Below are 22,783 nucleotides of genomic sequence, written 5' to 3'. Positions count from 1 at the left end.
AAGAATAAAACATCATTCAAATGTCCGCCGCGGATTCTCTGGGTGGCGCGCATCCGAAATATTCAATTTTTCATGACTCTGGCGCATAAATCAGGCTGAATGTGACTGACGGCATGGGTTATGTTGGCTTTGAGGGTCGCTGTGGTTTGTGGCTTATTCTCATAGATCTGCAACTTAAGAAAATCCCACAAAAAAAAGTATAACGGGGTCAAATCGCACGATCTCGGTGGCCAGTTCACATCACCTGCCCGTGAGATGACCATGCCCTCAAATCGCTCGTGCAGAGTGTCCAATGTCGCATGAGCTGGATGGCACGTAGCACCGTCTTGTTTAAACCACATGTTTTTGGTGTCTATATCATCCGATTCAGGCCAAAACAAGTTGGTTATCATCAACCTATAGCGCTCACCGTTAACGGTGATAGCCTGGCCAACGTTGTTCTCAACAAAATATGGACCGATAACACCGCCAGCCCAAAATCCACACCAAAAAGTGACTTTTTCTGGATGAATTATACGTTTCTGGATTTCATGTGGATAAGTATTGTCCCAAATTTGACAATTTTGTTTTTTGACGTACCCATTCATCCAGAAATGGGCCTCATCGCTGTAGATGATTTTTCGATGAAAATAAGGTTCCGTTTCCAACTGCTCCAGAGCCCATTCAGCGAACACACGTCGTTGTCTATGATCGTTTACCTTCTGCTCCTGGGTCAGTTTATTTTTTTTTTGCCATGAATCTTATAGGATATACATGTACATGATCTTTTTTTTATAAACTAAAACACGAGTAACACTGCGTAACCATATTTTTAATTCATAATAAACAAAAACATAAAATTGTTTGGGATTTTAAAGCCTTCCCAATCATCATACAATAAATGAAAAAGATCAGGAATAACTTTATCAGTTTAATTAAAAGATGGTACAAATATTGTCAATAGGTTTTAAATTTGACAACTTCTACACCGAGGGTTAGAAACGCAATACTACTTCCTTTCGATGGGAAAGGACGGCACAAAATATCTGTACGGTTCATACCCAGAGGCTCCTTTGACAATATATAAAATTTACCAAACGTTCTGCACGTTTTCTCTGATACGAGAATTCCGCAAACATTGGTGACCTAAAGCAGAATAAATCGGCACGTGGTTTACGGGACAGAAACGTTCGGGGACCTCTGCTCTAGGCTAAGCGATCTTCGGCAGCGCGCTACAGCGCCTCTCGAGAGATGAATGGCGGGTGAAACTATTTAGAGTTAGTCAAACTAATTAACAATCTCTAAATTATAGAACAAAAGCGGTTTTCGTTGGCTAATTACTGGCTTCTGCTAATAAATCAGAGCGGTCTGGAGCTCGAACTTAAATAAATTGATAACCCTTTATGGTGTCTTATTATCGCTTAGATTTTGTAATAAATGCTCTCGGTGAGTTAAAAACACGTTAGTTTGTGAATATCTTGATGTATTGTAAATACGACTTTTTAGATTCAACTGTTTGAGGGAGCAAATTCTAGTTAAGTGTTGAGTTGAAAGTGGTTTTCCAGTTAGTTTGTTTTAACGTTTAATTCAGTACGAAGTAAAATTTACGTTAAAAACAAACTAATTTTACCTAAATGAAATAAATTTAAGTCTTTTTAAATCAAAGAAAAACATTGTTTATTTTGCGGTCATTAAATAACAACTACTAACTCTGAATCAAACCAAAAGATTTATTTAATTTACTATTAATTGATTAAAAAAATCGCTGATTAACTAAAACAAGCATCCGAAGGCAGAAGAAAGTTTGGTTGATCGAGGCTGAGGAACATGACATAAAAAAAGGATTCACCTTAACTACTAGAAGCAACTAGAGGGTTGCGGCTGATGACAGTAGTTGGAAGTGGTTGAACGGGGCCAAGGCTCGATATGGTCTGCAGTGTCATTGAAAAAGAATAATAAAACTGGGCCAGGAATTGATGCATTTCATTTTCTTCTTTTTTATTAAACACCTCTAAATTAGAGTATTTATATCAAAGTGGTAAAAAGTGCATAAATATACTGTAGTGTTCACAATATTTTCTTTATATTTTAAACCAAAATGAAGCACACAAGTTATAATTTCATCTCTAACATACTGTCTGAAAAAACTTCCTAGAGTCTCTGTGTGTTAACCTGAGGTACTCCTTCATAAAAAACTTACATAGAGGTAGTATCCTACATGGTCAAGTTTGTGCAGGACATTCGGAAAATAAACCAAAATAGGAAACAAAATCCCAAACACTTTTCAAGTAGAACGGAAGGCCTGTTAACGACTGTCAACAGGCCGGCTTCTTCCGAGGAAATTTAAGTGGTTAAACTGAAAAAAAAGTAGAAGTTTCTTAATTTAAGATAATCGCTGTTTATTTTATCTACTTGAAATTGTATGCGTGTCTTGCTAAGTGATTTAATTAAACTTCACATTTTTCTCTCAACTGAATGTGTTATAAACCTGTATTTGTTTAAGGGTATTTAATATTTTGCCACTTTCGGAGACCTTGATGGACAAAGCGTTTAATTCAAATGATCTAATATTCCTAAATAAGCGTTATATTTATTTTCCAATGTGTGTTAAGTACACTTGAAAGTCACAAAAAAGTTTCGTGGTTATCTTTATTTATGATACATATAATCTTTCTGTACGTGTGATGTCACTGAACTACTTCTAAACGGCTTAACCAATTTACGTGCGGTTTTCAGCGAAATTTAGACATTTGCGCTGCGCGTGTTGGTAGATATTAAAATTTTTAATTTAATCTGTAAAAAAAAATTAGAAGCATAAATATTTTTTTCACCGACCTACCAGGGTTGCATCGTGAATGCATATACCAAAAAAATGGAAGGATGTTGTTTTTTGTGTTTAAACAAAGTTTATTTTTGAATGTTTACAAACAACATTTGCTTCTTATGGATCACAATCGAATAATTTCCTTACATTCCTTATAACTTCTTTCCATTTATTATTTTTTATTGAATTTTTGGTAAAACTTACATTATATTGACTAACATTCAATACGTTTTTAAAAATCGCATTGATGAATAAAGTGCACCCCTGTTAGTGAGAAGAACCGAGTTTAACATTTTTAAAAATAATTCTATATTTGAAAATAATTTTTTTTTAGTTTAGGAATTAAATCATAAACAAGTACCTAGGTACCTGATTATCAATGAAAAGTCTTTTTTCAAGGTAATAGCTGGTAAGCCAACATTCTGGCAGGACAACGTTGCCGAGATATTAATTAATTTAGTGCAATTTATAGAGCCTGTATTACAGGAATAGGCTGGTTAATATCTTACAATATTCATATTTACAAAATACCTTGAATGCTGATGATAATTAATGTAAGTTCATATGATAACAGTTTTTAACAGCTCCTAAAAAATCTGCAAGAAAACATTGTTTTTTTTACTCAAATATGTTAGAGGCGTTTATGCAATCTCACTCTATCACAATATTTTCAATGCCTCTACTAGTGGGGCAGGAAGATTCCATGATATTCTAATTTAGAACAATTCCCCCTCCATGTAAGACCTGCTTAGCGAAAATGAACTCTGACGTATTAAGAAGATTTATAATTCCATTAGCTTAAGTTTTGCTATCTGGAATAATAACTTTAAGCCCCTGACATAATAATCGTTTTATGCCTCCTTTTTGCTCAAATATTAAGGAGTAAAGTCTCCCTGCAGAAATTAAAGCTGGGCATAGTTTACTAAAGAAGCGAAAACAAACACTGAATACATAATTAAAACTTTTTACATCCTTAAAATTTCATGTTGGATGGAGTATGTATTTAATGCTACTGACAAAAAACGTTAATTCATTTGACAATGTTTTTAGTTTGCCCAAATTTTTGTAGATACGGATTGCATCTTACCCCCACAGAGCTGTTAATATTAACACACAGAGATGAAGAACATTTAAGAGAAGGTTTATGTTTAAAAATATGTGTTTTCTGTCGCCGCTTAAAATACCTATTTGATCTTCTTATTTCGAAAATATGTTAGAAATAGTATAAAAGCTGTAAACGTTGTAAACAATTCACCAGTCTTGAAGATTCCTACTTAGGCGAAAGCGCTTGTTGGTCAAAACAATAAAAAATAAAACTAAACCAAGAAGTTTTATTGATAAATTTATTTATAATTTTATAAAAATCATTTACTATGGAGTTTTACCAAGAAATATTAACAAAAAATATCAGCATTATATAATTTTTGTGTTCTCGCGGGAATCAAATCCAGAACCTTCCGTGAGTGAGTCAAGTATCTTAACCACTACACCACGGAGGCTGCCAATTTATTTATTTACATCTAAATGTCGTACTGTTTTTTTTTTTGTATGAACACGTCACTGGGCACAACCCATGTCGACGCATCTAGCTATAGTATTATTATTATTTATGTTTAAAGCATAAAATATGTGGTCGAACATTTTAATTACCGTTAGTTTTTTTTTAATTTTAAATTTTTTTCTTTTTTTCTTTTTTATTTGTTTATTTTACCATACATATACTATTTACATAGAAATATAATTACAAAAATACACTTTAGAAAAATACATCCTAAATTTAAGCTACTACATAAATTTGAAAAAATGCCCACAAAGACTTCAGCGTTTGAGCGTGGACCATTCTTTTTTAAAATATTAAAATGTTTTTTGCTTATAAATATGGTATGACAAATGTACGACATGACCATGAAAAGAAAAGAAAAGAAAAACCAAACTAACATATGCTGATATTACGAAAACCTGATTTATTTGCAGTCGGTATGCAATTATTTTTAATTTTAACAAATTTTTTTTAAGAATGTGTCTATCTGTTCCTTCCATACTAATCCAAGACCTCAAACCTACTTTAAACTGTAATAGTGATTTAATGTTTTGTAGTTACTTAGTAAGACGATTGAAGGATCTTGGACCAACATGTAAGGAGTGACTCTGTGTGAACTTAGTTCTAATAATATAAGTGTTTAACCACGTACCGACTTTTTATGTCTCCGGTATCGAGACGTACCCATCTCTTTGTCAAAACACTCACCACACCAGCAGGCAAATACTAAAATACACTTTCATGCATATACCTAAATAAACCGGTAAACAAAAAAAGTCGGTATGTGGTTAAATCTTAGTATTTTATATATTTATTCATACATAAAAAAATATAATAAGAACGTATCCCAAACTCTATGAGGCCAAGGGCCCTGCGTTGAGTAGAGATACGACATAATGGAAAGTGGAAGCACGTCCATAATTAAATGATAGCAAAAAAATATATATTAAATAGTATTACATAAACATACATTTATTTCAAAGGGCATCTAGCCAACACGCTTAATAGTATAAAAATCTATGCAATATCTCGCAGCAGTCTCCTGCAATGGTCTCTTCCATTGACAAAATCCAGACTTGTACACTCCTTCTGAAAATGGCTTTCGTTTTCGAGAACTTGTATTTACTAACATAAAAAGTTTTTTTTTATTAAATTAAAAAATGAAATGATAAAACTTTTAAATATTCGATTTTTTCCAGAAACAATCTCCCTTAAACCTGACCTGCGGCTTTTTAAATATATGTTTCAATGATTTATACGTAAAATGTCTTATTTTTTCACAAAATATTCTCACTGTTAAGGTATCATATTATTTTTCAAGTCTCGTATTGTTTGCTTTGCTTATTTTTCAGCCCAATTTTAACGTTTTTGTGTTTTCAAAACAGCTCCGTCAGCCTCCGTGATTGGTTGGCGCACAACTTTCTAATCCTTTTCAAAATATGTTTTTGTAGAGCAAAACTTTCATTTTGATATGTTTTAAAAAAAAAACAGTTTTAACATAACAAAATTTTGCACAATCACTTGAAAAATTGTCGGATGGTGATTTCAAAAATATGTTATTTGCGAGTTAGTTATCAAAAAATAAATAATGAAGTCATATGGAAATAATTGATGTTCGCTGTACTTGAAAAAAAATGACATGTTTTATGCACCTTTTGCTGCTGATCAGAGAATGCTGATGATACACTTCCGTTTTGAAGTGATAAGTACATTTAAATGGAAGGCAAAAGTTTTCACGATTGATTTTATTATTTATATGGAATACTACTACTATCACGCCATTTCCTTAAAGAGGTAATAATAATTATAATTGGCTGATTTATATAGCGCCATTTTAGTGAAAAATAAACTCAGGGGCGTTTTACAATTGTATACTTACATTCTAACTGAGCGAAACTGACATATTATAGTTTCTGATTTAAAATTAAGGGTATCGTAAACGAAAGAAGTAAGATTTTAGTTGGGATCTGAACTGACTGAGACTGTCAAAGATTCGTAAGTTTGATGGCAATTGGTTTCAGGCAGAGGTGCTGGCAACGGCAAAAGCCCGATCTCCGAATCTAGTGTTTGGAGAGCGCCGGATTCCGACAAGTTTTCCTCTGCCTGAATCAAATACTGACCTAAGAGTTATTTTTTTTTTACATGTATTTTCCATAATACGAAGGTCTGATAGGTATTTTGGAGCCATTTTATGAAAATATTCGAATACTGTCCAGCAAGGCTTGTATTTTATTCTTTCTGGGTTTTTTAACTAGTGCAAATCTCGAAGATGTTGTGAGATTTGAGAATATTTTTCACTCTCGTAATAAGCCTTGCTGCTGCCTTGAAAACAGATTGGTTAGACAAAGTTAGCAGAGAGGTTGAACCGCCACACACTTCTATCCTGAAATACATTTTTATCTCCTTCCACGTTCATATAACTTGTCAAAGACGATGTTTTTGTACTTGAAATTGGATGAAAAAAATATTTTTCATAATAAATGTTACTGTTGCACCTATGTTTCTTAATTTGATAAATTATCATTCAACAATGTTGATACAAGTCACATCAGGAAACTCACAATGAAAATATTTGAAATCAAATTCATGTCGTCGATCAAATTAATCTGGTGACGCAAAAAAGGTCTGGCGAATTTTCGGAATTTCATTTTTCGTTGTACAATACTCGTTGGCATGTTTACATACATGTTTAATGTATAATGCTTTCGCAGCTAAGGGACATTTCAAATTATGCAGTGTACCACTTGGGGTCCTTAAATGCGTAAATACATAATTCATGTAGGACCCGAGCACCGAACAACTCGATTACCGAATGTCCCAAAGCGCTTAAAACGAATTGTGATTTTATAGCATTTTTTTTATGGATTTTAATAACAAGTTTCTTTTTAAACCTTAACTGGTGACGCGCGGTCTCACAGGCCAGGCCACACGGAACAAACGAAACGTTTTATTTCCGTTTCTGCATTTGAGTAACTTCGAGTTTAGTTGCATCCATGACATAAAGAATGAAAATAGTGTCTCTTGAGCTGGTATTCTGAACGGTACAGCGCCTGAAGAGCGCGTTAAAAATGCGTTCTCTACGCTCACTTTAGCGTTAAGAATACAACCCTTGGAATAACAATTTGGTTAGTTTAATCAATTTATTGAAAATAAAACATTTTGTAAATTTACCAAACAAGAGTTTAATACATTAAAACAGGACTAGTTTCGGGTAATCAGTATTACCCATCCTCAGGTGTAAATATAAACTAAACTTAAATATATACACATATTAATACTGAAGTACTGATAGGGTCATAGGGTAAGATATATACAAAGATTATATAAAATATATGCAAGAGACATATATCAAGTCTTGTGTAGTATGTCAATTTGTGTGACATCACAGTCACACAAGAGTTAATGGGCAGCTTGCCCACCATATACCACACACCGCACCTGAGGACATAAGTCTCCTTGGTAAGTCTAACATTCACGGAAAATTTGCTCGTTGCCCAACGAGAAAAGCTGCCCAAAAGAGCTTTCTGTAATCGCGTACCTAGCCTTAGTATTTTGCTGAAAGAAAGTTATCCAGAAGTACATAATATATACTTCATGGAATTGAGAAAAGATGAAAGTGAGTTTCTTTATAGACAGTCAAAGATAACTCTGTTAACTTCCCATTGTAATCGGGGCCCTGGCACGGTTGACATATTTTGTTTATTTGAAAGGTGGTATTATTCTGTAATACTTCTCACTGTGTCATTATAGCATCCGCAGTAACAGCCTTGCCAACTGTTGATTACAAATTAGAATAATATGATTATTTATCCATTGCACAGGTTCTTCAAGTACCTTCGCAACGTATCCGTAGAAGGGGACCAGGGGAAGCCAAACGTGGAGTTCACGGCAGATGGAGACCTTAAAGCAGCCGAGCTGAAGATAATGAACCTTCGGCCAGGAGTCTCCAAGCAGCTGGTTTGGGAAGAGGTCAGTAAAACATTTTTAAAGTTACGTTATAAGAAATATCATTTTAGTATCAGGAAAAAAATACACTAATATCAATATTAACAAAACGTGTTGTCGTCCGGTGGCTATTGTGCGGACTCCGGAACAGGATGTTTGAGGTTCAAACCCCGTTTGACTTGTTTCTCATTTTCTTGTATTGTTATTTACGACTTTAAAAAATTGGTCCCAAAACCAAATAACTTGGATTAATTCTACGAACGATAAAAAAATATTTACGTGCATATAATTCTACATATGTACTTAATTTAGTTCTTGTTGCGTATACATTCTGGAAAATAAATTAAAAACACTTCTTATTTTAATGGTTGGTTGAAAGAAAATGCCATTTTCGGTATAATATAATAATGTCCTAATATTAATTTTTATCTAATTATAAATAAAACATATATTAATTATTAACATTTTTAAACAATATAAATAGACTTAAAAAAACTTCCTTAAAGCCAATTTGAATACGATAACATTTGAAGAGCTAACTTATCTGCTACACAAAGGTTTTTTTAACTTACATTTGAACGATTTTTTTTTTTGCTCTCTTATTTCTTATGGTTTAAATATAACTGATAATGTTTTATTTATATCAATTTAACGCTCAAACTTTGTGGTCAAACATTTCAATAAATGTTATTACTTTTGTTAATCATGTTTGTACAGTAACAGCTGTTTCTTAATTTTATTTTCACTCTGCAAATAAAAACATATTCGGTGGCTAATAACAAATATATTAAATAATAAAAATAACAAAAACACCCTCACTGTGACAGCCTCTACGTTACGGGTACACCCGTTAAATATAATAACCACATCACGATCCAGCAATACGACTTTATTTTACTAGAAAATATGACATTCCAGAATATAGACAAAAAGGTTTACACACTAACCAGCCGTTCACAATTTAACGAAACCCTGATAGGCCTTATGACGTCATCATAGCTACATCAAAATAACGGGTGTTTTAAGGGGTTTTATTTTTAAAATGGTCACTAATAAAATTTAGAAAACTCAGATTTAAAGTAGACTAACAAAGATCGAATCTGGGTAAAAAAAAAAAAACATTAATCGGGTATACTCATCATACAATGAAAACTTTGTATATTTAATATTGTCTTTAAAACGGTATATTATTAATTATATATATGAGGGTACTATTTGTAAACCCAGCAAAACCCATATTTCTTTATTTTGAGCAAATCGCAATAAACTGATACAATACTTAACTTATTTTTTTTTTAAACTTATTTTTTTAATTATTACTACTACTACTACTACTACCATCACGCCATTTCCCCGTAGGGGTAGGCAGAGAGAATGGACCGCCACACACGTCTATCCTGGCATACACTCCTAGCCTCTTCCACATTCATACATCTTGTCATACATGCCCTTCGGTTCTGTCTGCTTTTGACATGACCAGACTTAAGATTTTGGTTTATCTGATCATGCCACGTCTTCCTTGGTCGTCCTCGTCTAACGTATAATTAGTAAATATTTTACACGTAAGCAGTGACAACATAAGCATAATTATGTTAAGAAACAGTAGTGAAATAATAAATTTAAATTACACATTCCAACCTTACAATACTCAAGTAGAGGTTGCCATGTTTCCAACAAACCCGACAATTTAAAAGTCAGGTTTTTACAAATAAAGCTGTTTTTTAAACTGACAATGTTATAATTATTGTAAAAAAGTGTATTTTGAATAAGTTTCAATTAATATCTCACTTTTTTTAGATTTTGGATTTTGCTGGGTTTGCACGAAGTACCCTCATATGTAGGTTGAAGTAGATAGGTATGTGTGTAACATATGTATATTTGTTTATGCATTTATATTTATATGTGTATATATATATATGTATGAATATATATGAATTTGTGTGTTTTTGTACAGTTTTGTGAGAATTAATTAAATAAGAGTAGTTTTTGTCATGTTTTACGTATAGCAACACTCATACGTCAGTTGACAGTTGCTTAGCGCCAAAAACTATGACTTACAGTTCATTCATCCTTTGGGAGCTCATATTGGTGTTAGTTGGTGTACTATCTGTTGTTTTTTTTTTTCATTAAAGGCCTAATTTTATCAATTGCTTGCATATTAAACAGTGTTTTTGAGTTGGTTTAAATCATGAATGTCACGCCAAGGAAAAGGCAAAAGATTATGATCTAAATTGAACATACATCAATGACTGAGAATGAGATTGCAAATTAATGTTTTGTTAGTCGGGAGCAGTCAGCATAATGATTAAGCAGAAAGAAGAAACGGGGTCAGTTGAAGCAGAAAGAATCGGAAAATGTGAAAGAAACCGGAAAACTCGTGTCCGAGATAAAATATCTTTCAAAAATAGTAAGTTAAACCCTAGTTACGGGATTTGGCAGGCACTAGCGTGTTAGTACATGACTCAACTGTATGAAGAAGACTCATTGAATCTGGAAGAAAGGCAATTCGACCACAGAAGAAACAATTCTTAACGGCACGTATGATGAAGCAAAGGCTCATTTGGGGTAGAAAATATACCAAACGAACTGTAGAAGACTGGAAGAAGGTGCTGTTTTCTGATGAGACCCAATTTTTCATGCAGGAATATCGTACAAAATTTGTTAGAAAAAGTGAGGATGAAAATCTTACTGTGGCTCATATTAACCAAACAGTGAAATATCCTGTAAAAAAGATGGGGATCGTATCTTTGATACCAATAGAAGGAACGATGAACAACTTAAAGTATAAAACTCTATTGGAGCAGTACTTGAGTACAGAATTTAGTAAATGTTGTCCTAATAGTGGGGCTGTTTTCAACGGGACTCAGCTTCTTCTCACTTATCGAAGTTTATGTTAGAGTATTTCAATGATAAAAAAATAACTCTTTTAGACTAGCCTGGAAATTTAAAAAACCATTGACCCATTGAAGGAAGATTTCGTTGACAATTTTATCTCGAGAAGTAGATTTGTAAACTGGCCTCCAAAAACATGCAAATTTACGCATCTACACATTTTCAATGAAGTGTTGTTGGTATATTTGGACAAGCCAACAACGCCAACGTGTCCAGCTTTAAAAGTCAACATCTTACTCACTGTACTTGGCATATATGGCTACAAATGTTTAATTTATTAACTGAATTATTTTATAAAAATAATATTACAGATAAAAAGTCATTGTCGGAGATAACCGTCAGAAACATAAAAATGTCGGCTCTAAAATTAGTGCTCCATAAAACCTCTTATCAGTCTGAAAAAATGGGTCAGTGTGAACCCATCCCATCCAAGTTGCAAACTGTTGATCCCAGGTATTCCCAATATTGGAAAAGTGGTAAAAATTTGAGCTCCAAGATGATGTTCGTAAAACAATTCCGTCGTGGCCATATGCCTAAAATCATCTTTAATCATTTATGGCAAAAAAATATTCAGCAAATAAGAAAAGAATTGGCTTATTTTCCTAAAAAACATTTTAAAATCATCAACGTCACCAACAATAATAATAATAATGTTTGGATAATTTATATAGCGCCATTTTTGTGAAAATCACCTCAAGGGCGCTGTAAAATAAATAAATATCCCAACACGTCTTGCAGCTACAGAGCGCATGGACGGTTGGGATTCTAGTTCTTCGTCTCCAATTATGATATATATGAGCTAGATAACAGAACGTCTTGCAGCTACAGAGCGCATGGACAATAAGAAATCTAGCCCCTATTTACATTTTTATTTTTTAAAATTTTATTTGACAATGACGTTTAGAGTTTAAGTGATATTTTAAAAACGAAATAAAAAGCAAATTTATAAAATTGGAAGTTAGATAACAACAAGTCTTGCAGCTCTACTGAGCGCATGGACGGTTGAAATTCTAGACCCCATTTACTAAATTTAGATATTTGATAGTTGATAACATTTACATAATATTATAAAAATAATATAATAGTTAACATCACAAAAAGTCTTGGAGCTTCAAAACGCATCGACAAATGGAATTTCAACAAAAAGAATGATTTTAAAAAGTTAATAATAAAAAATAATTTTTAAAAATGCAATAATAATACATTGAGCAAAGAACTAGTAAGTATTGCAATTAAGTGAACATGTAACAGCACAAAAAGTAAAATATAAAAAAAAAACTAAACAAAGATAGCATTCCTTAACTTATTATAAAGGTTAACAAGACAATAAACGATAGTCAAACTCAAACTCGTCCCTGCTTTATGCAGTAAACAGCTTTATGCGGTAAACAGGATCTTTTGTCTTTTTCCTAGTAAATAACTGTAAAAACACTTGGTTCACATTTGGCTGTTCCCTGGGAGATGATAGTGGAAACGCATCTGTATGCGTAGTGTAGAGTGTAGGTACCAAGGAATCTATCCGCTTGTTAATTTTGTTTGTTATTATTATACGCATTATTTCCCGCTTAAAATTTCTGATTATTATTATTTTACTTTAATTAAGATGTCAGATAAACTTTTGATATTGGAGTAATTTTACGTGATACAAGAAAAAACGTATCATTTGTATTTTTAAATGAACATAGATAGGTAGCACTATATTATACAGAAATTGTTTTATAGTAACGTGTCGTTAAAATATTTAAAAAAATATACATAATTAATTAAGCATTAATTATGTGATAGATTTTCGGTTTCCGGGAAGGCAACTCACAATTCGGTGGAACTCTCCGACGTGAACTTGTGACGCCACGTGCGGAGTAATTACAAAATTACAAAACTTGAAAAATCGTTTGCGCCGATAGTACGACACATATTTTTTTAAATTTTTGGTTGGTTTTGATTGTCTATTTGGTTATATAAAAATACGAAAATTACTGAACTTCCTCATTTCCTTAAAAATATTTTTTTGTATTTTCCACGAACTTACATTCCATCGGAGATGAAATTAAAGTAATTTTTCATTAAACTAAATGTATAATTTTGTCTAACAGCGGGTGTAACATAAACTTGTGTAAAACAGCTGCAACATAAAATTATCTATCTTGTCTTGTGTTCTTGACTTCCTACTTGGAGTACTTACCTTTTGAATACTTAATGTTAATGTTCGGAATCACTTAAGTTAAGATCAAAAACTATCCTAATTATTCATATAAATAACGTTGTCTAAACAAATATTTTAAAAATTATGTTTTTTTGCGTTTATCTTAATAATACTACTCGACTTCTCAAGCCAAGAAACCTTTCAGGGGTATTGGTAATACTATAATATATAAATAATAAACATACTATATATATGTAGATAAAAACGAAATTTATCAAATATAGTATCATATTTGTAAGGTAACAAACCATTAGAACCATTTTTTTTGCTTATAATTAATGAAATTTTATAAAATACTTTTATGAAAAAAAAAATATTCATCATCATCATTCCCTTTTTGTACATAATGGTGCATAAGGCACTACATTGGTAAACCAATCATATATTGATTTTTTTTTGTTGCGTAAATATATGATAATTATTCTAACGCTGCAGGTCACAGTCCAAGTACTATAAAATATTGTATTGTAAAAACACCCTTTTTATTCAATATTTCATATCAACCATTTTGATAATATGACCCGAGACCTCTTGCATGGTGGGAAAACGCGCTGACCATAACACCATGACGCCATTTAATGACAATCCATATCCTTTTGATTTAGTCTGCGAAGACGTTTTTTAATATTATTTATGTTATATGTAATTTGATTTATGTACTTATTTGATTCTAAACAAAGATATCTGAAAAAAAAAACTTGACTTGTTTTTCACCTTATACGACGGGGCATAAACAATATTTTTTTTAATAGCGGACACATTGAAGGCGCACTTCAAAAGTACAGTTTTTGATATTTTTTTTTAAAATATAAAAAAAAAAATAATTTGTACAGAAATGGTGAAATAAAAAATCGCCGGGTAAAATTTATTTTCTTTACTAAAAAACCGTAGATAAAATAAAAGTATTCAAAATATATGTACCTATGTGCCTTCGTATTTATGATGAGCAAAAACGGAGGCCTGTTGCTTACGCAGCATGTTGTAACTCAAATGTATATTTTATTAGATGATGAATATGCTAATTTGAAGTTATGAATTATCTGAAATATTTCAGGATTCCACCCGCAAGGCTGAATCCGAGAGAGGGTAGTAAATTGTGTAGAGAAAAGTTATTCCTGTGAAATTCACCTGATTTGTGAATAATCTGAAATTTCAACATCTCAGCAATGCGTCACAGAAACTCACAGTGGTATGGGCATAGAAAATGTTTTTAGGAATTGCGAATTCAAAGTTAATATAACTCATACTGTCAATCTCTTTTGTAAATAATGTATGAAAATTTGAAATGTGCTTACGTGAATAAGTACATAACTACCTTTTAAACGTCTTATAAAAACAATCAGTTTACTATTTCTATTTTTAGAGCAGTGTTTTTTTTTAACAAACATAAATATTTGCATTCTTATTTGTCTAAATATTTCCATTTTGGGGTCCTTCTTCGATGAGTTGTAAATAACTTACATTTTTTAATGGAATGAATTCAAGTTGGGGTAGAGTGGGGTTTGAATCTCGGACCTCTGATCCGTGAGTTAGCTACACTAGTCACGGGAATTTACAAAGAGCTTTTATATAATATTAAGTAGATTCTTTAGACAAACCATTTTCTATATGACACAAATGAAACCGAGGATAAAAAAATGGACTAACAAAACATTCAAACTATTTAGTATTAGTTTAATATTTTTTTTATACATTACTAAAAAAAAAGTTTTTTGCATACATTTATTTTTACTATGGTCTCTAGGTATTTGCAATTTAAAAAAAAGGATTTTTACAAATAGTTTAAAAGAACTTATTTTCCAAATTTAAAAGCATTTTCAAACATAGTTGATCTTTTAAAGCTAAGGGCACTGAATTTTATCCTTTTTATTGACAGTTCATGTTATTGAAAGAAATTTCCGTAAGCTCTGCGCAGGATTCAGAACAAAGCAAATACCCCGAAGGTTCCTTTACGTCATATGACACATCCCCCGGGAACCAGAAACATTGATCGGAAACTTTTTACAAAGCTTTTTTTGAAAATAAATTTATTTCATGTTACGTGTGATCAAAGTCATTTAAGTTTTTCCATCATAATGGCAACTCATGGTTATAATAATTTAATCTTTTAATACTCAAAATTCATGAATATTTTTTCGATTGTATGTTTAAGTAACGATACAATGTTATTTATATATTGGTAAAATATCCAAAATAAAATAATATTATTAGACTACATAATATTTTTTTATATATACTAGAGTATACAATGTGACGCTACTCATAGCATAAAAATTAAAAAAAAACAATTTTAAATTAATTTTATTTAAATGATAACATACTTTAATTTTATTTTTTTATATAATCCCAATAGACGTCTACCTTGCTTGATGTGGAACATAAACCTTAGTTCTAAATAATAATAAAAGAATAAACTATTATTGTTTTTACCACGAAGATTCTTCACAATGTATATATAATGTGCTCGTAAGTAATAATGTAGCAAAAATGCCATGACTCGACTGACCAAAATTTGGCAAGATCGGAGCATCTCGAAAAAAACTACAAACTATTCATAGCGGGTACGCTTGTGTTTCCAATATTTTTGTATGGCGCAGAAACGTGGATAATTAAAGCACGTGAGCAACAAATAATAGATGCCTTCGAGATGTGGTGTTGGCGTTGAATGCTGAGATGAGATGGACAGCCAGAAGAACAAATGTATCTATACTAGAAGAACTCAACATAAAAGTCGCCTATCGGCCATATGCTACCAACGTATGCTGTAGTTCTTCGGTCACATAGCTAGACGTGACCCAGAAAATCTGGAGAAAATAATAATCACGGCCAGGACGAAGAAGCAGAGGCAGAGCTGCAGCTCGATGGATCGACCGGGTTAAAACAACCTTACGGGTGACCCTATATGGAGCTGTGGAGAGGGCGCAGAGTCGTGAAGAGTAGAGACGCTTTGTTGATGAAATGGCTGGTGAGAGTACTAATGATCACGACCCTCAGAACTGAGGAAGACAGAGAAGAAGAAAATGTTCTCAGTATACCCTAATGGATTTATAATTACTTTACTCATCTTGGTTTATATAGAAATCCTCAAAACTTGCTAAATACTGCCATAAATGTTTAGTACCATAATACACCTATATCATTTAACAGCAATTATTGTCAGGACATAAGAAAACTTTTTAAATATATGCGTTAGTTGGATAATGTCCTAACAAGACAAAATCTGTCACATTGAATATATTTAAACATAAAAAAGTAAAATCTTATCAAATAATATTATTTTGTTTTGGATACCTAACTACTAATTAAAATGAAATTCTACCAAATAACAGCATTCACAATTAATACAAAATTAAATGTTTGTTGAATATCTCCTAGTTTGGATTTTCCATAACGCATTTCAATCTTAGAAAGTAAATGTAATACTCATGTATTGTTTTAGAATTCACTTTGTGGAATAAAATTTTAAATATATTTAAAGTAAAACACTTTGTTTATATAGACCACACACGAATTTAATAAAATGAAACAACTAGTTTTAGTGTTATAATATGAAATTCATGTGTGATCTTTATTTATTATAAAATTATACATTTGTACAACTTTTCTTTGACTAACTAGGATTATTTACCCCGTTTTTATTAGAATTTCCCATTAACATATAAGAAACAGTAAGTTATACATAGAAAAATAAGTAAAAGTATAAGAAATAGTGAAAAACGTATTAAAAAACATAGTTTCAAAAAACATAGTAAAAATGTTTTAAAAAATATAGTTAAAACGTATTTAAGAACCCAGTAAAATAGATCATAAAAAGAGAATACATTCTAAGAAACATAGTAAAAGACAGCAAAAAAACGTATTTAAAAACCCAGTAAAAAATGCATTTAAAACAAGTGTTTTATTTTCAATAAAGTTATACTTGTGGGTGCTGATAATACACAATTTAATCCAGAAAGCACGTAAAGAAGTAAAGTCTTTAAAAAATATTAAATCTTACATGTACCAGAAGTCAGGTGTTCAACCATCAGGGTGTTTCAACAAGCCAACCACTGCATTTTTACTCGCAAATTAAGCCATGGTTAAATTGCATGGATCAGGTTTTTTTTAAAAACTATTTCTTTAAACCCAGGAGTCTACACATCGAGAAAAAATCGATAGAAAAAATACTACAAAACACATGTGAATGCGATGTAAATAAATAAACAAATAATTTTATAATTTTAACACTACCTACTTGTATTTTTTTAAAATACCATTTCACTTTCTTCTTCGTACATAAGCTCGTTGTAATGTATAATGTTTTCTATGAAAAAACGTAATGTATAATGTATTAACGTAATGTACAATGATTTGACGAAATGAATTTTCTTTTGAATATTGGATAATATAAAGTTTTGCTAATGAACCCGCTTAAATTACTGTCGTTGTTGAAAATATATTCAACAATAAGTTTATAAGTATTCTTTTATTTGCAAAAAAAAAATGTTTTTGATAGAAAACAACATTTTGTTATTCCCCGATAGTAAATTACTACACGCTTTAAAATTTGACTCAAAAGTGGTACAGTTAAAACGAAAAATTTATCAAATTTGTTTCTAGCTTTCCCGCAAAAGATATTCATGCAATAAAAAAATAGCTTAACAGACATCAAGCCTAAATTTCCCATACGTCAATTTATAAAAGATTTAAAAACGCTGCTATTCAGTACTTTTAGTCCTTAAACCAACCTTAACAACCTCTTTCAGGATACTTAGTCACCCTTAATGATTTTTTCAGCATATCAGCACCCCCACTCCTGCGTGGGTTCTATTGTTAGGAAATTGGTAACCTGAAAAGTAAAAAGGAGATTACAGGATGATCTTGAATAAGGCTTACCACGAGATCATTAGAGAATGGCTTTCCTTTTTGCAGTAATCCAATAAATAAGTATTCGTCGTAAAAAGAACGAAACGTTTGGTAGGCTTTATCGTGTATTACGTTTGACATATAATGGTTTGCCATCTCACAAGATCATTTATATCTTAAACATAAGTTAAAAGGATCATTTTCGAATATTGCACTAACTTTTTATTAAATATTTAGACAGGTGTGCAGATTTTCATCATCACTGTATCTTCATGTGATCATGTGTAGGTATGTTGGATTTATTTAGACGTTTTGGCTACCATTGTGGGAACCATGGGTAAAATGTGTGTTTTGTGGAAAAAATATGTGTTTATGTACTAGTTATTGGTACCGTGTCGCAGTCGGGAGTAGGCACATTCCGTGTCATTTTTGTAGAGTATTGTGTAACATTCAAATAACATTAATAAAGACGACGCGACTGTCTGAAATCAAACTTAAAAAGGTTACCAGCACAGTTTACCCCGAAAGTTCCTACAATAGTAGGCTAACGTTGCGTCGGAACAAATCCCATTTACACAAGATCACCCAAAAAATATGCATATGGAATATTTATACATGAAAACGAAATCAAGAAATTTATTTTATTTCATATATTTTATACACCCTGAACAAGTTTTTTTTTTAAATGTAATTATTAATTATTTATGATTTTTTATACAAACGGGAAAAAAATATAAAAATATAAGAATTTAAGCAAAAACGGAATAATGAGACCCAGTAATTTATTTTAGCGTTTTACTTTTTGATTTCGATATTAAACAACAAAAGTTTTTAATAGACCAAAAATGTATTTATTGGTAAGGCATCAAAATAAAAAAATTATATATAAAAATTACGAGTACATTTAAAACAGTAACGGTGTTGTTATTTATAAAAATGTTATAATATAATAAATATAAAATTATTTTGTTTTATACCTCTTATTTTTATTATTTCTACCTACCAGTTTTAAAGCTATACAAGCTTCTTTATCAAGGTATAGTTAACTAACAAATATTATCTTATTTAATTTTAAAAGTGATTTGATTTATATTGAAGCTAAACAGTCAAGTCTTTTTGTCATGTAATGATAGAAATCGTCTCCTGTCTAGTTTTAAAGATTGTATCCATCTTACTTTACAATTCCCATTTTTACAAGAGCAATATGACAAAAAGACTTGCCTATGTATTAGTTCCATGTGTTTCGGTGTATATTTATTCGATAATATTTAGTTATGACTGTTAAAATAAAATACGAAATAATTTATATGTTAAGTGTACTTTGATAAAAAGCTCATGTAGCTTTGAAACTGGTCTGTAGAAAAAAAAATAAGGGGTAAAAAAATGTATAAAAAATATTTTTGTCATTAATTTGATTTTCGTTTTTTAAAATTCATACTTTAAAACTACTAGCTGTACCTACAGTAAATATGTACTCAATTTATTGGCAATTTTATGCAGTTTCTGAATAGGCGAGTGAATATTATTCATAACTTTACCATTAGATTTATAAAATAGCCATATATTTAAAAGCATGAAATTTGTGTAATAGGTCAATGTATTTCAATAAAGAAAACAAATGCAGACTAAAAGTGGCTATCTGAATTAGATGACGGAAAATTAATTTCATTCTCAGCGTGAATCCGCTGCGTCATTATTATTCTTGGGAAATTAATGTCATGTTGGTTAATAAATAATATCTTATTTCATATTTTGCACAGATAAATCACGGAGAAACAAGCGAGAAATATTATTAGCCGCTAGTCTCATGTTTGCTTCCATATTCGGAATAATTTAGCTTTTACACCCGGTAATAAATTATGTTCAGTGAGATATTATTATATCAGAGATGGCAGATTCTATGGCGAAATCAAGCGGATTAAAAAAAATCTTTCCAACCCAAATATATAAATCCCATATGTTGTGTCTTTCTAGTATTTCTTTTTAAGTGCCGTTTCCTCTGCGGGGGTTGGCGATCATCATAGCTAACACCACCTCGCAGGGGCGGATCGTCCAAATAAACGGCTATGCATAGCTTATCATTATATTGAATTTTCATTAGTAATGTTTTAATGAAACAAATAAAATAATTGTTATTTATTATAAATCTCCACCACCGATCATGTATTTATTTATTTATTTATACATCAACGGTTCAAAGAACCTTTTACAAAAAATAATAATTTACAGAAATAATCACAGCAGTGTACAATAATCATGTAGTACATACATAGTTTAAAATAATAGAATGATTAAAACGAAACAATTTAGTAAACATATAATACAAAAAGTTAAAAAGTAACATAACATTTCTAAATAAAAGATATCAATAACCATGAGAAAATCTTATGTACTAAATATAAATATAACACAGTTAAAAATTAATACAACATAAGTACTTAAAAAAATAAAAGTTTTTTAAGCAACAAAACAAAAGTTTAAAAAAAAAAAAACTAAATCATCATCATCAGTTGGTTGTATCTTCTTACAAAAAAAATATCTCTTAAGTGCGCCCAGCGCAGCGCCCAGCCCGTTCTCAGTGAACGATGAAACTAGCCGATTACCTCAGCTTGTTCCTCTATACAAAAAAAGACACTATATTTTACATCTTTCGTCGTGGTTTTTAGTACTAAAATAAGCTCGCAGATTACAAATACTATTTGAAGATTCCCTATAAGGAAACAAATATTTCGAACATAATTCTGAAGCATATAAGTTTGTAAGTGAAAATTCTTGATGGAAGTTCATTGTAATTTATTATAGAAATAAAAGACATGTGATACTTTAATCCACGAATTTGGAATATCCAGTGACCAGTCTTGAAGATGTCGCGAAAGCGATAAAACCGGTCACTGTATATTTCAAATTTGTGGATTAAAGTTTCACTCGTCTTTTATTTCCATAATAAATAATTCTGAAGGACTATTTTCCTTTGAAAGATCATTGACATATTATGTACCACATAAGGCATGTGGCGTTCGAAGTGGCTGTTTCTGGCATTATTTATTTTAAATGCAATCGGCCAGTGTTCAGTTTTGTCATTTTAATCACAATGGAAATATCTGCCAAATGTCATTGTGGTATTTTAAATAAACTTTTGTTCAAGGGTTGTATTGAAATAATGTAGAATAAACTACATATATAGCAAAGAAAATAATAATTGTGATTTGAGTTAATTTTCATAGAACCACAGAAAAAAACATGTATTTATAATTTGGTTACTTTTATATTATGTACTAATATGTAGGTACAAATTTATGATATTTTTTTGTTGATTACCTATAAAAATAGTTACCGCTCGCACTGCCATTTTGTTGACAATAGCCCTAGACATTGATGTGGTACTCTTTCCATAACACTTCCTCACATTTCAGAGCCCAGAAACCCACCGACGCCGACGACCTAATTTTCTTCTGCCTTGTATTCTTCTCTGTATTATAAATTGTAGTAGCTGGAATTTTTCTGCTCTCATAACAAAATGTTGTGGATTCTTAGTGCTTAAACAGCCAAGTAACTCTTAATTTATGTTCACACTTTATGGAAAATAAATATTTAGAACTCTTTTCATGTGATCATAATACCCGTATGCAGAGACAAACCTTAAGGTGAGGAAAATACATTCTATTGTCTTCACCTTCGGGTTATTTTCTGCATTTGAAATTAGAATGTACTTTCCTCACCTTAAGTTTTGTCTCGGCATACGGGTATAAGGCAGGGATGCTCACTATCACATGTTCTTTTTAACGCTTATATACAAAGTGTGATTGATGACTTGAGAGAGACGATGAGTCACAGAGAACGTGTAAAGATACACGGGCAAAAGGTGGATATGATAAGGTTTGCTGACAATATTGCTATGGTTGTTGAAAGTGAAGAAGAACTGCAAGAAGAATTTACAACTATGGAAAGCATTCTTCAAAATAACTACAGCATAAAGATAAATAAAGACAAAACAAAGCTACTGACTGTAGGCCGAACGCAACACCAAATGAGAGTAGTGATGTCGGGAATACCACTAAAGAACACCAAGGAGTTTGTCTACCTCGGGAGCAAAATAACGTGGGACGGTCGGTCTAAGAGCGAGGTCGACAGCCGAATACATCAAGCTAGACTTGCATTTAATAAAAAGTCAAAAATAATAGAATCAAATAATATAGACCTAAAACTAATACCCGTATGCAGAGACAAAATTAAGGTGAGGAAAGTACATTCTAATTTCAAATGCAGAGAATTATCCGAAGGTGAAGACGATAGAATGTACTTTTCTCACCTTAAGGTTTGTCCCTGCATACGGGTATTATTCCTTGTCTTATATTGGTTTATTTTGTATCATCGTCACATCTGATTATAGCGGCCTCATTTTAGTATGGCGCCTGGATTATTCGCCTATCTCTATATTTGGTATCAATTTTCTATAAAATCTCGAAGAGTCTTTTCCATTCTACTTTGTCAAAAGCTTTCTATGAATGCAATGTATGTGTTTTGGTTTCTTTTTATTTATTTATTTTCGTTATTA

The 22,783-nt window shown here is 31.4% G+C and overlaps 1 protein-coding gene across 2 annotated transcripts in view; it reads left to right on the top strand.

The window, feature by feature from the left end:
• The window catches only part of Nmdar2 (glutamate ionotropic receptor NMDA type subunit 2), a 400,091-nt gene that overhangs the window by 198,666 nt on the left and 178,642 nt on the right, over positions 1–22,783 (top strand). For both annotated transcript variants that reach the window (XM_088243626.1, XM_088243625.1), the window contains exon 6: positions 8,165–8,312. In XM_088243626.1, coding sequence (XP_088099752.1) covers positions 8,165–8,312 — 148 coding nt within the window. The remainder of the gene's footprint in view (positions 1–8,164; positions 8,313–22,783) is intronic.

The sequence above is a fragment of the Micrasema longulum genome, unplaced genomic scaffold, assembly GCF_059751315.1.
Source record: "Micrasema longulum isolate JH-2025_06_02 unplaced genomic scaffold, ASM5975131v1 h1tg000221l, whole genome shotgun sequence".
NCBI classification, from domain to species: Eukaryota; Metazoa; Arthropoda; class Insecta; order Trichoptera; family Brachycentridae; genus Micrasema; species Micrasema longulum.
This window is presented reverse-complemented; position numbering and strand designations above follow the sequence as displayed.